At 43.3% G+C, this 18,359-nt stretch overlaps 1 protein-coding gene across 2 annotated transcripts in view; it reads left to right on the forward strand.

Moving 5' to 3' along the window:
- GALNT7 (polypeptide N-acetylgalactosaminyltransferase 7) overlaps positions 1-18,359 on the forward strand; it is a 154,853-nt gene that overhangs the window by 122,634 nt on the left and 13,860 nt on the right. For both annotated transcript variants that reach the window (XM_040418669.1, XM_040418668.1), the window contains exons 8-9: positions 2,450-2,572; positions 12,479-12,697. In XM_040418669.1, coding sequence (XP_040274603.1) covers positions 2,450-2,572; positions 12,479-12,697 — 342 coding nt within the window. The remainder of the gene's footprint in view (positions 1-2,449; positions 2,573-12,478; positions 12,698-18,359) is intronic.

The raw sequence follows: 18,359 nt of genomic DNA on the forward strand, positions 1-18,359 counted from the left end.
CAATTGTTTGTGTAGCTCTAGGAATCGCGCCATACAAGACACTGTACTGTTTATGTACAACATACAAAAGCATCCCTAGAAAAGCATGCAAGACCTTACTTTAAAGTCAGTGTCTACCCTTGAATAGCTTTTTAAAAAAATATATAAATAGGCTCAAAACTCTGCACTGCTTAGTTTCTTATTACACCTTTATAGCAATTGGAGCTCTGTTTTTCTGATATTGATCTCCAAAACCCCTATAGATTTAAAGGAGTTATCTGGCAGAACAGCAAATCACTATCCAGCATCATTTGGCATCATATCATGAGCTGTTCTGACAGCCAGGCCCCTGCACCTCTTGTACAGAGAGCAACTGTGCCAGGACCAACCCACGTCCGCACAAGGGACTGGCACTCTCTTGTATGAAGTGTCTCACTACAATCAGTGATGAGCTGACACAAATGGGTGAGGGAAGCAGCTCTCCCTCCCTTTGTGCTACGGTATGTCAACACGTCACAGCACAGAAATAAACCACAGATTTTCTTGTGCCACATGGCAGGGGGTCGGTGTGGGGGGATCATCTTTGAAAGCAGGACTTAATTATTAAGTGCCATTATTTGAAAATATTTGAAATAAAATCAGTGGTCAATCATTTCTGTTCTCCAGGTAGCAATCAAAAATAGATTTCTGGTTACCTGCAGCTGCCACTAGAGGGAGCTTAGGAGCATACTGAATACATTTCTTATTGAGTTCAATGTATGCAGTAATCTCCTAAGGTTCCTCCATTGGCAGCTGAAGGCAGCCAGGATGTTATATTTTAAAACTAAATTGCGGCCCCACAATCGTATAGAATGTGTCTGCATCTGTGATACAGTGTGTACATGGCCGCTGCCCATATATTGAGGACCTGCTGTTTGTGGCCCGCAATACGGGCACGGCCGGCACACAACCTTAATATGCACACTCTCCGCTAACTGCTTTCAATGAAGAAGCAGCAAAGTCTCTGCATGAATTTGTAGAAACATACACAGTCTGTCTATATCGTCTATAGACTTTGCAGGGCATATGTGTAACATTATATTATTCAAAGTAAACAGAGTAGATGGCACATAGTGGGCCGAAAAATCGACACGCGGAATAAAAAAACAAAACACGCACATCATCATAGATGAAGAATGGACAATTTTTTATCAGACTGATGACTTAATAAGGCTTTAGACTACTCCCCCCCCCCCCCCCCCCCCCCCCCTCCCTATTGAGAAGCGGCACCCCCATGATTACTACGGGGATGGTGGTAGGGGCAAACAGACAGCAGCATGAGGCAAGTAAAGAAATCTGTGTCGGGGTTATACATGGCGATCATTGTTACATTTGTCAAGTATAAGGCATATTCTTGTGTATTTGAGTGATGGTGGGTTTCAGTTATTAGTGACTTTTTAAGGCTTTCAGTTGCGAGTGTCAGTGAGGCATGGAAAACAACCTTGTAATGGTCGTGCTTGTGTTTTTTCCTTATCAGGCTACGCCTGTAACAAGAAGGTGCTATGAAGCATGTCATTTATACGAAATAGACCTAACAGCAGCTTGTTCTGCATAGCTTATTGAAGTCTGCTTGTAGCGTTGTTTCCCAGTGACTGAGCTATTACATTAGGTGGATATTATCTCCATTTGTGTTGATCAGAGGGTAAATAGCCATTTTTGTCTTCTATACATTTTGAATATGTTTCTTCCCAGCAAAATAAGTCTCTTTTTTGCTTTTGTTTGAAAGGTTACTATTACTTATTTATTACATATACATATTACCTATTTATTAAATCTTTTGAAGGTTAGGCTTTGTGCACACTGCCTTCAAGTTCGCAGTCGGAAAGCTTCGATGTATGCAGTTGTATAGCCCCACACGGTCATACATCATTGGCCTCAGTGTTAGAAAATCAAGCATAGTGCTTTATTATTTGTTTCTGTGGTCTGCTGCACTTTCCTATACAGTAGAAAAAAAACTGTGTACCAGCCCAACAGAAGCCTAAAGGACACTCGTTTGGCGACTGTTGGGTGAATAGAGCCCTATGGATACATTTGACGTATTCGTCAGACGCCGTGTGCACAGAGCCTTACCCCCAGCATGTATTGAGCATTACTTAATGAAGGTGAGTATTATGAATCATTATGACCTACATATGAGATGCATCTATTTATACCTAGCACAAAGCCGTACTTAATCTGTGGCACGCGGTAGACTTTGCCCACGGCACAGCGCTTGCAGTATTTTCACATCCTCCGAATTTCTCTGTGACCTCCATATTCCCTAACAGGGCATATGGAAAGAGGTTTTCCTGGTAAAATAATCTGCAGTTATTGACATGAGTGATATGTAAGGATATCAGGAGTAAAGGTGACAGGACAGATAAAGTATATATTTATGGATCTGTATTTTAACTGGTAATACAATATGTTGTTTTTTGTTTTGTTTTTTTAGATTTGGCAATGTGGAGGAAAGCTATTGTTTACACCTTGTTCACGTGTGGGTCACATCTACCGTCTGCATGGGTGGCAAGGAAACCCACCCCCAGTTTATGTGGGATCATCACCAACACTGAAGGTAAAGTGTTGTCTAGGAGCGTTGTTTCAGCCAAGAAGGATATTGGGCTACTTTCACACTAGCGTTTTTTGCGGATCCGTCATGGATCTGCAAAGACGCTTCCGTTACATTATTACAACCGCATGCATCCATCATGAACTGATCTGTTTGTATTATCTGTAACATAGCCAAGACGGATCCGTCTTGAACTCGATTGAAAGTCAATGGGGGGACGGGTCTGTTTTCTATTCTGTCAGATTGTGTCATAGAAAACCGTCCCAATTGACTTACATTGTGTGCCAGGGCGGATCCGTTTGGCTCAGTTTCGCTGTGCAGCGTTTTGGTGTCCGCCTCCAGAGCGGAATGGAGACTGATCGGAGGCAAACTGATGCATTCTGAGTGGATCCTTTTCCATTCAGAATGCATTAGGGCCAAACTGATCCGTTTTGGACCGCTTGTGAGAGCCCTGAATGGATCTTATAAACAGAAACCAAAACGCCAGTGTACAAGTTTAGTTAAAAGAATCATGGAAACAATGTAAAATTCCAAATATTCTGAATTATTGAATATGATAGGAATAGTATACAGTATATAAGTCACTAGAAAGCCCCATGGACCAAAATGTGCTAATAAATAGAAAGTATGACGCTATCACTCTGTATTTTAATCAGAGAAGCTGCTCCTTCTAATCGTTTTTCACTGCTCAGACAGATTTCTGGGAGCTGCTCACAAGCAGATGCTGTGGTGGACCCAGGCCAATCATATAGTACATGTATTCATTATTCAATATTGCTTTTTCTGTAGAGGAGATATACAAACCGGATTCCAAAAAAGTTGGGACACTAAGCAAATTGTGAATAAAAACTGAATGCAATGATGTGGAGATGGCAAATGTCAATATTTTATTTGTAATAGAACGTAGATGACAGATCAAACGTTTAATCCGAGTAAATGTATCATTTTAAAGGAAAAATACGTTGATTCCAATTTTCACGGTGTCAACAAATCCCCAAAAAGTTGGGACAAGTAGCAATAAGAGGCTGGAAAAAGTAAATTTGAGCATAACGAAGAGCTGGAAGACCAATTAACACTAATTAGGTCAATTGGCAACATGATTGGGTATAAAAAGAGCTTCTCAGAGTGGCAGTGTCTCTCAGAAGCCAAGTTGGGTAGAGGATCACCAATTCCCACAATGTTGCGCAGAAAGATAGTGGAGCAATATCAGAAAGGTGTTACCCAGCGAAAAATTGCAAAGACTTTGCATCTATCATCATCAACTGTGCATAACATCATCCGAAGATTCAGAGAATCTGGAACAATCTCTGTGCGTAAGGGTCAAGGCCGTAAAACCATACTGGATGCCCGTGATCTCCGGGCCCTTAAACGACACTGCACCACAAACAGGAATGCTACTGTAAAGGAAATCACAGAATGGGCTCAGGAATACTTCCAGAAACCATTGTCAGTGAACACAATCCACCGTGCCATCCGCCGTTGCCAGCTGAAACTCTACAGTGCAAAGAAGAAGCCATTTCTAAGCAAGATCCACAAGCTCAGGCGTTTTCACTGGGCCAGGGATCATTTAAAATGGAGTGTGGCAAAATGGAAGACTGTTCTGTGGTCTGACGAGTCACGATTCAAAGTTCTTTTTGGAAATCTGGGACGCCATGTCATCCGGACCAAAGAGGACAAGGACAACCCAAGTTATCAACGCTCAGTTCAGAAGCCTGCATCTCTGATGGTATGGGGTTGCATGAGTGTGTGTGGCATGGGCAGCTTGCATGTCTGGAAAGGCACCATCAATGCAGAAAAATATATTCAGGTTCTAGAACAACATATGCTCCCATCCAGACGTCATCTCTTTCAGGGAAGACCCTGCATTTTTCAACAAGATAATGCCAGACCACATTCTGCATCATTCACAACATCATGGCTGCGTAGGAGAAGGATCCGGGTACTGAAATGGCCAGTCTGCAGTCCAGATCTTTCACCTATAGAGAACATTTGGCGCATCATAAAGAGGAAGGTGCAAGACGATTGAACAGTTAGAGGCCTGTACTAGACAAGAATGGGAGAGCATTCCTATTTCTAAACTTGAGAAACTGGTCTCCTCGGTCCCCAGACGTCTGTTGAGTGTTGTAAGAAGAAGGGGAGATGCCACACAGTGGTGAAAATGGCCTTGTCCCAACTTTTTAGGGATTTGTTGACACCATGAAATTCTGATTCAACATATTTTTCCCTTAAAATGGTACATTTTCTCAGTTTAAACTTTTGTTCCGTGATTTATGTTCTATTCTGAATAAAATATTAGAAGTTGGCACCTCCACATCATTGCATTCAGTTTTTATTCACGATTTGTAGTGTCCCAACTTTTTTGGAATCCAGTTTGTGTATATATTATATATATATATATATATATATATATATATTTATTAGACTATTTTTGTCAGGACTGGCCAGCAAGCTAATGTATATGGGAAGCCACCGAAGCTCCCCTGAAAGATGATGTTGAAGAGAGAAGGCTCAAGTGTCCTGAATTTCAACACATTTAATTTCTCCCTATGCCAGTATGGCGGAAGAAAGTCACAAACCTTGTCTGTGTGACTTTTTAAAGACCACTGCGACAAAATATAGTTGCAGGTGGCATTTGTACACCGCCCTCTCCATTTTCCAAAAAGGCTGCATGGAGAGAACAGGGCTAATGGTGTCTTATCTTCATTTACACCAGTTTTCTGGTATAAAAGAAGCCTGAAATCTATGGCAGCTCGGAACTGTGATGGATTTCAGTTTGGGCGCACTGACTGCCGGAGGGGGCATCTGACAGTGCAAGGGATATCAAAACTGGCATAGAAAACGCTGATCTTAATGAATCTCCCCTTCAATTATTTTATTCTCCCGGAATATAAGCGGCAGCCAGAGGTGTCTGGCAGCAGCTTTCTCCTCTTCCCATTAAAAGCAGGGCATGTATGTGCATGGGGGAATCAGGAGAGAGAGCTTTTGGATGAAACGGCTATTGAAGGCATATACCTTACAGCTCCAGCAGCAGGGCAAATGTATGGCTGGCCACAGCTTCCCTCAGCAATAGGGATAACATTGTAGTTTTCTGTGTGTCTGTTCCTCTTGGGGATTTGTGAAGGACTAAATTGCATATCCTGATGTTTACTGGTCTCTGTAGCTCCCACTTAGAAATTTATGTAGCAAAGTAAAGATGGTTTTGAGAAACATGGCAGGTTGTGGCAGGATAATTGGACATCCTTTTTTATCCACATTTATTTCCTATGAAAGCAAAAGCCAGAGGTAGTTATCCTGCCACAACTTGTCTTTCTATGGAGAAGATATCATAGATAATTGTATAGACTTGTACTTACACTGGCTAAGTAGGAAATACAGTAAAAACATCAAATGCTTTTGGTGTAGCCCCTATACTTAGTGTCATCGCTTCTTCTCTGGCGTTATGTGGCAGTAAAATGATCTGCTTCTAAGCACTTTGTCTCATGAACAGAAACCTATTCAGTTAGATGCTCTGTGTGTATGTATGTACGGTGTATGTATATATATATATATATATTGTGGGGTTTTGCTCTGGTAGACAGGCTTGCGGACGCAGTATAGAGGCAATCACAAAGTCTTTAACTTAAAAAGTTCGGTGTTTATTCACACGTAAGGAAAAACAAAATGACCGTTCACAGTCTTAGTGTTTGTTCACACCATGCAATGTCCATAGAACAAAATCTTCACCTGGTTAGCAGTTTTCCACTCGCAGTCCTCAGCAGGCTTTAGGGGCCTGTCTCCCGCCTTGCGGTTCTCAGCCCTTTAGCATGGCACAACTTCACAGGTCCCAAAACACAGAGACTCCCCAGCTTCTCTGTCAGATGGAGGAAAAACCACACCCCACTGAGACTGCTGGCTGGGTTTTATATAGGCCCCCAAAAAAACTGCCTGGAGCGTGGGGAGAAGCCACCCACCCAGCACTTTGGCTACTCCCAGTAAGAGCCGGCCCGGATCGGCTTTACAGCCATACTAACAACAAAACAGTGTCAGTCAGCACTAGCTGCTGCTGACACTTATTAAAACTACCGGCTCTTACCTCACCGAGGCCAGGAATCTCAGTGACACATACCTTCCATCAATCCTTGCGCCTTCCTACAGTATGTACATAATATATATATATATATATATATATATATATATATATATAGTCGATTCTAGTCCGATTGGAGCTTTGAATGTGTAATTCCCAGATTTTACTGGTTTGAGTCAGTTAAACTGACTGTGTCATGGGTCTGACAGCTTTAACCACTTCAGCCCCCAGTGCTTAAACACCCTGAAAGACCAGGCCACTTTTTACACTTCTGACCTACACTACTTTCACCGTTTATTGCTCGGTCATGCAACTTACCACCCAAATGAATTTTACCTCCTTTTCTTCTCACTAATAGAGCTTTCATTTGGTGGTATTTCATTGCTGCTGACATTTTTACTTTTTTTGTTATTAATCGAAATTTAACGATTTATTTGCAAAAAAATGACATTTTTCACTTTCAGTTGTAAAATTTTGCAAAAAAAAACGAGATCCATATAGAAATTTTGCTCTAAATTTATTGTTCTACATGTCTTTGATAAAAAAAAAATGTTTGGGTAAAAAAAAAATGGTTTGGGTAAAAGTTATAGCGTTTACAAACTATGGTACAAAAATGTGAATTTCCGCTTTTTGAAGCAGCTCTGACTTTCTGAGCACCTGTCATGTTTCCTGAGGTTCTACAATGGCCAGACAGTACAAACACCCCACAAATGACCCCATTTCGGAAAGTACACACCCTAAGGTATTCGCTGATGGGCATAGTGAGTTCATAGAACTTTTTATTTTTTGTCACAAGTTAGCGGAAAATGATGATTTTTTTTTTTTTTTTTTCTTACAAAGTCTCATATTCCACTAACTTGTGACAAAAAATAAAAACTTCTATGAACTCACTATGCCCATCACGAAATACCTTGGGGTCTCTTCTTTCCAAAATGGGGTCACTTGTGGGGTAGTTATACTGCCCTGGCATTTTAGGGGCCCAAATGTGTGGTAAGGAGTTTGAAATCAAATTCTGTAAAAAATGACCTGTGAAATCCGAAAGGTGCTCTTTGGAATATGGGCCCCTTTGCCCACCTAGGCTGCAAAAAAGTGTCACACATCTGGTATTGCCGTACTCAGGAGAAGGTGGGGAATGTGTTTTGGGGTGTCATTTTACATATACCCATGCTGGGTGAGATAAATATCTTGGTCAAATGCCAACTTTGTATAAAAAAATGGGAAAAGTTGTCTTTTGCCAAGATATTTCTCTCACCCAGCATGGGTATATGTAAAATGACACCCCAAAACACATTCCCCACCTTCTCCTGAGTACGGCAATACCAGATGTGTGACACTTTTTTGCAGCCTAGGTGGGCAAAGGGGCCCATATTCCAAAGAGCACCTTTCGGATTTCACAGGTCATTTTTTACAGAATTTGATTTCAAACTCCTTACCACACATTTGGGCCCCTAGAATGCCAGGGCAGTATAACTACCCCACAAGTGACCCCATTTTGGAAAGAAGAGACCCCAAGGTATTCGCTGATGGGCATAGTGAGTTCATGGAAGTTTTTATTTTTTGTCACAAGTTAGTGGAATATGAGACTTTGTATGAAAAAAAAAAAAAAAAAAAAAAAAAAAAAAAAATCATCATTTTCCACTAACTTGTGACAAAAAGTAAAAAATTCTAGGAACTTGCCATGCCCCTCACGGAATACCTTGGGGTGTCTTCTTTCCAAAATGGGGTCACTTGTGGGGTAGTTATACTGCCCTGGCATTTTCCAGGGGCCCTAATGTGTGGTAAGTAGGTAAATGACCTGTGAAATCCTAAAGGTGCTCTTTGGAATATGGGCCCCTTTGCCCACCTAGGCTGCAAAAAAGTGTCACACATGTGGTATCGCCGTATTCAGGAGAAGTTGGGGAATGTGTTTTGGGGTGTCATTTTACATATACCCTTGCTGGGTGAGAGAAATATCTTGGCAAAAGACAACTTTTCCCATTTTTTTATACAAAGTTGGCATTTGACCAAGATATTTCTCTCACCCAGCATGGGTATATGTAAAATGACACCCCAAAACACATTCCCCAACTTCTCCTGAGTACGGCGATACCAGATGTGTGACACTTTTTTGCAGCCTAGATGCGCAAAGGTGCCCAAATTCCTTTTAGGAGGGCATTTTTAGACATTTGGATACCAGACTTCTTCTCACGCTTTGGGGCCCCTAGAATGCCAGGGCAGTATAAATACCCCACATGTGACCCCATTTTGGAAAGAAGACACCTAAAGGTATTCAATGAGGGGCATGGCGAGTTCATAGAAATTTTTTTTTTTTGGCACAAGTTAGCGGAAATTGATATTTTTAATTTTTTTCTCACAAAGTCTCCCGTTCCGCTAACTTGGGACAAAAATTTCAATCTTTCATGGACTCAATATGGCCCTCACGGAATGTGTCTTCTTTCCGAAATGGGGTCACATGTGGGGTATTTATACTGCCCTGGCATTCTAGGGGCCCTAAAGCGTGAGAAGAAGTCTGGAATATAAATATCTAAAAAATTTTACGCATTTGGTTTCCGTGAGGGGTATGGTGAGTTCATGTGAGATTTAATTTTTTGACACAAGTTAGTGGAATATGAGACTTTGTAAGAAAAAAAAAAAAAAATTCCGCTAACTTGGGCCAAAAAAATGTCTGAATGGAGCCTTACAGAGGGGTGATCAATGACAGGGGGGTGATCAATGACAGGGGGAGTGATCAATGACAGGGGGGGTGATCAATGACAGGGGGGGTGATCAATGACAGGGGGTTGATCAATGACAGGTGGGTGATCAGGGAGTCTATATGGGGTGATAACCACAGTCATTGATCACGCCCCTGTAAGGCTTCATTCAGACGTCCGGATGCGTTTTGCGGATCGGATCCATCTATCAGTGCATCCGTAAAAATCATGCGGACATCTGAATGGAGCTTTACAGGGGGGTGATCAGGGAGTCTATATGGGGTGATCACCACAGTCATTGATCACGCCCCTGTAAGGCTTCATTCAGACGTCCGGATGCGTTTTGCGGATCGGATCCATCTATCAGTGCATCCGTAAAAATCATGCGGACATCTGAATGGAGCTTTACAGGGGGGTGATCAGGGAGTCTATATGGGGTGATCACCACAGTCATTGATCATGCCCCTGTAAGGCTTCATTCAGACGTCCGGATGCGTTTTGCGGATCCGATCCATCTATCAGTGCATCCGTAAAAATCATGCGGACATCTGAATGGAGCTTTACAGGGGTGTAATCAATGACAGGGGGGTGATCACCACAGTCATTGATCATGCCCCTGTAAGGCTTCATTCAGACGTCCGGATGCGTTTTGCGGATCGGATCCATCTATCAGTGCATCCGTAAAAATCATGCGGACATCTGAATGGAGCTTTACAGGGGGGTGATCAGGGAGTCTATATGGGGTGATCACCACAGTCATTGACCATGCCCCTGTAAGGCTTCATTCAGACGTCCGGATGCGTTTTGCGGATCGGATCCATCTATCAGTGCATCCGTAAAAATAATGCGGACATCTGAATGGAGCTTTACAGGGGGGTGATCAGGGAGTCTATATGGGGTGATCACCACAGTCATTGATCATGCCCCTGTAAGGCTTCATTCAGACGTCCGGATGCGTTTTGCGGATCGGATCCATCTATCAGTGCATCCGTAAAAATCATGCGGACATCTGAATGGAGCTTTACAGGGGGGTGATCAGGGAGTCTATATGGGGTGATCACCACAGTCATTGATCACGCCCCTGTAAGACTTCATTCAGACGTCCGGATGCGTTTTGCGGATCCGATCCATCTATCAGTGGATCCGTAAAAATCATGCGGACGTCTGAATGGAGCTTTACAGGGGGTTGATCAATGACAGGGGTGTAATCAATGACAGGGGGGTGATCAGGGAGTCTATATGGGGTGATCACCACAGTCATTGATCACGCCCCTGTAAGGCTTCATTCAGACGTCCGGATGCGTTTTGCGGATCCGATCCATCTATCAGTGGGTCCGTAAAAATCATGCGGACATCTGAATGGAGCTTTACAGGGGGGTGATCAATGACAGGGGGGTAATCAATGACAGGGGGGTGATCAGGGAGTCTATATGGGGTGATCAGGGGCCAATAAGGGGTTAATAAGTGACGGGGGGGGGGGGGTGTAGTGTAGTGTCGTGGTGCTTGGTGGGACTTTACTGAGCTGCCTGTGTCCTCTGGTGGTCGATCCAAACAAAGGGGACCACCAGAGGACCAGGTAGCAGGTATATTAGACGCTGTTATCAAAACAGCGTCTAATATACCTGTTAGGGGTTAAAAAAAACACATCTCCAGCCTGCCAGCGAACGATCGCCGCTGGCAGGCTGGAGATCAACTCTCTTACCTTCCGTTCCTGTGAGCGCGCGCGCCTGTGTGCGCGCGTTCACAGGAAATCTCGGCCATCGCGAGATGACGCATATATGCGTGACTCTGCGCAGGGCTGCCACCTCCGGAACGCGATCCTGCGTTAGGCGGTCCGGAGGTGGTTAAAGGGAACCTGTCACCAGGATTTTGGGTATAGAGCTGAGGACATGGGTTGCTAGATGGCCACTAGCAAATCCGCAATATCCAGTCCCCATAGCTCTGTGTGCTTTTATTGTGTATAAAAACTGATTTGATACATATGCAAATTAACCTGAGATGAGTCAGAGCTTGAAAATATGACTCTTCTCTGGTCACACAAGTAAGATATGACTCTTTTATGTTAATTTGCATATGTATCAAATCTGGTTTTTTACACAATAAAAGCACACAGAGCTATGGGGACTGGGTATTGCGGATGTGCTAGCGGCCATCTAGCAACTCATGTCCTCAGCTCTATACCCAAAATCCCGGTGACAGGTTCCCTTTAAGGACAGACTGATGCATACTATCCATTCATGAAAAATCTTTTTTTTTTGGTCTAGCATTGAATCTCGAGACCTACCTGTAAATATGCATTGCTCAGATCAGTGCAACAGGCATGCTTGTTCAGTAGTGGTGAAGGAAACAATCATTTTGGAAGTGTCTTTACTTCTGGCAGAGCAAACAATTGTCATGTTTAAATCCAGCATGGCAGATCCTCATCTCCCACATCATTTATAACCCCACCACCCCCAGCTGGTAACGGAGTTTGCTGTGTTATTTCAGTGTTCCTATTAGACAGAAGGCACACCATTCTGTCCTATGTTGGCTACTGCCTGTACCTGTCATTTTCTGCTCTTTCATAGGCCAGCATATTAAAGATCATCTGTCAGCAGATTTGCACCTATGAAACTGGTTGACCTGTGACATGTGCACTTGGCAGCTGAAGGCATCTGTGTTGGTCCCATGTTCATATGTTCCTGCATTACTGAGAAAAGTGATGTTTTAATATATGAAAATGAGCCTCTAGGAGCAATGGAGAAGTCACTACACCTAGAGGCTCAGCTCTCTTTGCAACTGTCATACCCTCTCCACTTTAATTGACAGGGCCAGGCAGAATCACGTTTACACTGCCGCCCTGTCACTCAAAGTGCAGAGGGAGTGGCAGTTGCAGAGAGAGCACAGCCTCTATATTTGCATATATTAAATTATATTAAAACTTAATGGCACATATGAACATGGGAACAACACAGATGCCTTCAGCTGCCAAGTGCACATGTAACAGGTCAGCAAGTTTCATAGGTACAAATCTTCTGATAGATGATCTTTAGGCAGACAGATCTGCTTTAAAAAAAAAAAAGCCACGATTCACTAGTAATGTGGAAGACTGCAGAATATATTTTATAATGTCACTGTTTGTAAACCACTATAATAATGTACTTCATCTTTCAGAACTACGTTAGAGTTGTAGAGGTTTGGTGGGATGAGTACAAAGACTATTTTTACGCCAGCCGTCCTGAAACAAAAGCTCTGGCTTATGGGGATATAAGTGAGCTGAAAAAATTCAGAGAGGACCACAACTGCAAAAGCTTTAAATGGTTCATGGAAGAGATAGCATATGATATCCCTGCACATTATCCGCTCCCACCCAAAAACGTGGATTGGGGAGAGGTGAGTACAGCATAATTTTTTATTCTATACGTGCAATAGTTTTATAATCGGAAATCAGCTTTATAGCACAACTCGTGATGTGATATCTATGATTTTTGCATGGGACTTCTAGTAAAGCGTTATATTATCACAGTGCACAAACATTCCTCTGCTCTGCGTCATAAACTGACCCTCCACATTAAGTAAAAGTTGCCAAACCAGTTGATTTCAGAAGGATCGGGAGATACAAACATTCAGTTGAGTGGTATCTCATTTGGATGGCCAGCTTAATTGGGGAAGATATAAATGGATTTGTTCATTAGATATATTTTCTGGCTATGTATAGAGAATTGTTGTACAGCCACTCCTATCATTACTTGTCATGCTGAATGTAGGCAAGTTATCACACACGTCCCCTCGCCTAGGCCTACAGACAGTGCTGACTTTATGGTAGTATGTAACGTATAAAGTCTGCATGTAACCCATTTGTCCAAGTTCTATAAAATACTGTCTGCAGTCAAAGCAATTACTATATACAATAAATGTCGTGGAAAAAAAAGCTGTAATGGAGCTGTAATTGGCCTGCCATAGAGGTGTTTGGGGTCTTTTTCTTCATATCCCTCCAGTTTCACACAGTTTTTTCTAACGTTTTTCCAACAAAACACAGTGGCATGCTTCATCAGTCTCTGCATATGGAAATATGCTCCCTTAGAAGTACTGTTTGTAGAGGAGGATATTTCTGCTCATACGTAGCCTGTACAGCACTGGTACCGTACTAAGGAGCTGCACAGACTCTGTGTACTGTACATGACTCTTAACTAGAGATGAGCGAATCGATTCCAAACCAATCGGAAATGTTACAGATTTCATACAAATTGTCTGCCATATGAATCCTAAGTTCTTGATTTAGTTTCGGAGGAATCGTGTAAAAACGGCACTCAGCGCCATTTTACTGTAAATTAGTCGGGAAGACAGGAGGGAGGAAGATAATGAAAAGATCACATGACACTGGAAGGGCTTGGTCTGATTGGCTCAGAGGCTGACAGACAGCCTGATCAACCAATAAGGGGGCAGTGTTCAAGTAGGTTCTTCGCTTCAAAAGGAAGAAACACCATTCTAGTCCCAGCTAGGCTTATGAAAGAATGTGTTGTGGCAATTTCTGCCAAAATAATTGCAGCCACAAGCCAGTTACTAGGGACATCTGTGGAAGGAGCTAAAAAATGCTCTGATGCTCATCTCAGAGGGGCGGCCCAGCTCTGAACCTGGAAAACCCCCTTTAACAGAAGGGTGCCAACAATTTTGTCCACGTGTACATTCTGCTGCAAACATTTGAGGAATTGCAAGTTTTTTATTTCTAAAAAAAAAAAAAAAAAAAAAACATTTTCTCTTTACTGTTTGTAATTGGGCATTTCAGAGCTTTATACCTCTGTTATTGAACGCAGGATGCCGTTCTGCGTTACAAAAAGCATTTTACTGCAAGATACGGTTTAGTCTCACAACAAACACATTTTACTGCAATAACGCCATTAATATACACGTTTTAGTGAAAGTGTTGTATCACTTTAAGATACCGTTATAGCAAACATGTTTTACTGCAAAATTGTCAATAACTGTGTGCACTGTGTTTGTACAAGGGGAGAGACATTTAATTGTGCCTCTGTCTATAAATGACAGAAAACCCACTTGCAGTTTTGCTAGTACTGTTTAATAATCTGTGTACCAAACACGGGAATTTTTATTTATAGAACTCATAATAAAAATGTCTGTTAGATGGAAGAGTGGCAAACAAAAGATAAATGCCTCATTATCCAAGATGCAAACAGCACTAGCAGCATCAGCCGGCTCACTCCTCTTGTCCGTCACAGCAGAATTTGGATCTCGCCTCTGAGTCTGACACTATGTCTTTGAGCCAGGGGTCACATCAATTCTCCTGCTCCTCCTCCTTGCAACCCCAATGGAGTCTTTTTAGCTGCATCATCAGTCGTCACTGCCCCCTCCTAGTGGGGTCCCTTCTTTTTTTTCCTAAGAGGCAACAAAACCACATGTGCTATAGAAGATACTGAAGAGTCTCCCTGTTGATGACTTGTGTGAGAAAAGTCAGCATTTGGACTGCCATGAGCCAAGCAGAGGTGTGGAACCCAATGCATAGCTGGTGGTAGTGGCACTTGCAGCCACAGTAGGGGTAGTGGGAGTGACAGTGGCACACAGGGCAAATACAGAGCAGGAAATTGGGAGAGGGGCCAGGAAGCCAACGATGACATACCGCAGTCTGATAAATGGTGGGGAGGGTGAGGACTATAACAATGATTATGTTGGACCTAAGAGCCAGATCAGATTGCTGAGGGTGTTAACAGTGACAGCAATAAAGAGCAGGAGCATTGTACAGCCAGAACCTCCGGAAAAATTTCCAGGGCCAGATCTACCTCTATTATGGTCAGCTCGGGAACTGGCGATGCCGCTGATACTGTGAGCACAGCGTCAATATGTGCCAGAGCTAATCCAAGCTCAGCTGCCGCTGGATCTGTGTATCTCCCATTTGGCAGCTTTTTCTCCACAGTGCTGAAAGACAAAAGTATTGTTGTGTGCAAGATCTGTAGCTGTTTACATGCAAACATTGGCACCACAGGTCTACTGAAGCGGCATCATCTGATCCAGTGGGAAAGTAGAACTGGCTGCCAGCTAGCGGAACAAGAGTGTATTTCTTTGCGGCAGCCAGACCACACCAACATGCAGTACAATGTCCTTGTCATTATCACTTACTGCTTCTCCTGCTCGGACTACTTTTCCTCCTACTCCGCTCTGTAATCAGATGAAGATAAGGTAAAATGTGGCCAGGAAACAATGATACATACCCAGCAGTCTGATGGTATGCAAGCTTAATTCCCACCTGGCCAAGTTGCTGGCGGTGCAGTCACTGCCATACCACTTGGTGGTATCTGCTGTCTTTAGGGAACTGATTACGTGCACTCAGCCTCGCTGGTAGATATCTAGCCACCATTATTTCTAAAAAAAAACAAAAAAAAAAAAACATCCCTGCCATCTCCTTGCAACTGTTGCTGTGTGGACACCTGGAGCAGACAGCAACAGAACATATCTATTATAACCCACTGGGATAATGTTCTTTGCGGCAGCAGGGACACAGCACTGCAGTAACAAGGCCAGGTCCTATTGAAACCTTCTCGTTTGGGGTGATCTGGTTCCCACACAAGTCACTTATCTTCCTCCTCCTTGGACATCCTCTAATCCCCAACAGAAGAATGGTAAAATGTTGCTCTCACATCCTCCAGTTATATGTGTAAAGTGAAACATCGCCATGTCATGTTAGAGCTGATTAGCCCGGGTGCGAGGCTAGCCACACAGCCAATTAGTTGCTAGAGTATTAAGCAGCAAACATCCTCGGCAGCTTCAGCTTCGCAAGGTGGTCAGCAACAATGGCAGGAACTTCGTGACCGCACTGCATTTTGGGGAGATAACACATGCTCCCTGCATGGTGCAAGTGATCAATTTAGTGATGCAATCCTTTTTGAAAAAATACAGTGGCTTGCAGAGCGTTCTGGCAATGTCTTTGCATTTCAGCCATTATTATGTGGCATGGAACTCCCTCCTGGACTTGCAGCGACAGAATTGTCTGCCATTGCACCACTTGATCCACAATGTTCCAACTCACTGGAATTCCACCTTGCATATGCTAGAGCGACTGTATAAATGTTTTGAGGTCTGGCAGTGGCAGCCCATCGGAGGTGGCATGTTGCATACTCAGGCCTTTTGAAGAGGCCACCAAATTTGTCAGTAAGGACAACCATAACATGAACAATATCATCTTCCTCATATTTATCTTAGAGCAGATGCTCATGCTGATGCAACAAGGGATGGCAGAAGAACAGCTTGTTGGCTGCCCTCCCATGGAGGAGGAAGTGGAGGATCAGGACCTAACACTGGACGAGTCACTTGTCCAGAAAGATGAGGCTGAAGATGATGACTACTACATTGGCCATGATGATCAATCATCTCGGGGGGGTGGAGCCAAAAAAAACTAGGTCCCTGGCCATGCTGGCGAGCATGGCAGGCTGTATGCTTACTTGCACACTGACAGCAGTATCGTTCCCATCAAGCAGTTTACAGGATAGCCATGCTTTTAGACCATCACTATCAAAGCAAAATTTTGTAATGTTTTCCAGTGTATGCAATCTCACATGTCTGACCAGGAAGCTCCTGTCTGCCCCCTGGCGAGTAACTTACCTCTTGCAGAAGTCACAGCAGCCAGTGCCAGGCTGACGCAAATCAGCAAACTGAGACATACCGCCTGAAGTACAGTTCTAACTGGAATGTGGCCTTTCTCTTCTTGGCAGGCAGATTGGAACAGTGACTGAAACAGGCCCAGTTTGATCTCTATGTATTTTCTTGTCCAGCCTCCATTGTCATCTTAGAATGGTCTTCAGCATGGCAGGTGGCATTGTCACACCCCAGTGCACAAAGCATCACTTTTGTCATAATGAATGAGGATTTTCAGACTAATACCATTACTACTACTACCCCAACACGGCCACACGTTTCCTCCGTCCTGTGCTTGCTGTGAAGATTACCCCTATGCACCTTATCCTTTGCACATCCCAACTGTACTGCTCCTGCTCCCAAGTAAAAGATAATTTTTTCAGGTTTGTTCAACTCCAGAACAAGCCATCGTTTCTTCTGAGAATTAACACTTGTGTGTTTATAAGTATGGGCAGGCATTCTGCCCCCGTTAACACAATTTTTGAACACTTGTACAGAACAAGATACTGTTTCTTATGACATTAACTTGTGTCTATAAACAAGAGCAGTGGTCTGCGGCTGCCCCATGAAGGCATAGTTTTTGGATGATTGGTCGCACACAAGCAAACAATCTGCCCGCAATAAGGGACAACCATTGGAATATAAAAAAAACTAACACGTGCTATGGCGCAGTGTGTTTTTAAACAGGCTGCTTGTTAACACTGTCAATCATGTGTTTACTCATGGCTATATATGTTAGTTATGCTGCTACTGTCATTGCGTTAAAGAGCCTAAACGAGAGAGAAAAAAAGGAGACGTCAGAGTGTCATATACCAATTTTCAACGTGACAGGCGGTGTTTCTCTAAGAAAAACACAAAAGACGCACCATAGGGTAGTACAGTCCAGTTAAATAAGTGAACATAAAGTACTCCAGATTGGAGGCTCACCTTGATGTGTTGTGCGATCAATAGGCACAGCACTACTGAAGGCTTGGCGGGGGTCGTAATAGGCCCCCTAGACATATGGTCATGCAGCCAGGGATGTACGCACTGCTCATACAAAAAACACAACTTCAGAACACACTTAAATACATAGAAAAACCACCAAAATGGCATAGGAGGGGGAGTGGAGGGGCAGGGCCTGACCCCTCCACATGTCAAGTACTGAACCTGCAAAATAATTTGCAAATTGGTACAATCATTGAATATGGGACACTAGTGGATAAAACATTGATGGTCAGTGTGATAAATTCAAAATAATATCACAGAACCCGCTCATGGGTGGAGGGGAGAATGCAGGGGTGGGGGAATTAGGATGGGAGGAAATGGGGAGGAAAAGGAGCCGCTCATATACAATATTAGGGAAAAAGTAGCGGCTCCTTTATGAGCGGCTCCTTTTCCTCCCATCCTAATTCCCCCACCCCTGCATTCT

This window comes from Bufo bufo, chromosome 2 (assembly GCF_905171765.1).
Source record: "Bufo bufo chromosome 2, aBufBuf1.1, whole genome shotgun sequence".
In the NCBI taxonomy this organism is placed as follows: Eukaryota; Metazoa; Chordata; class Amphibia; order Anura; family Bufonidae; genus Bufo; species Bufo bufo.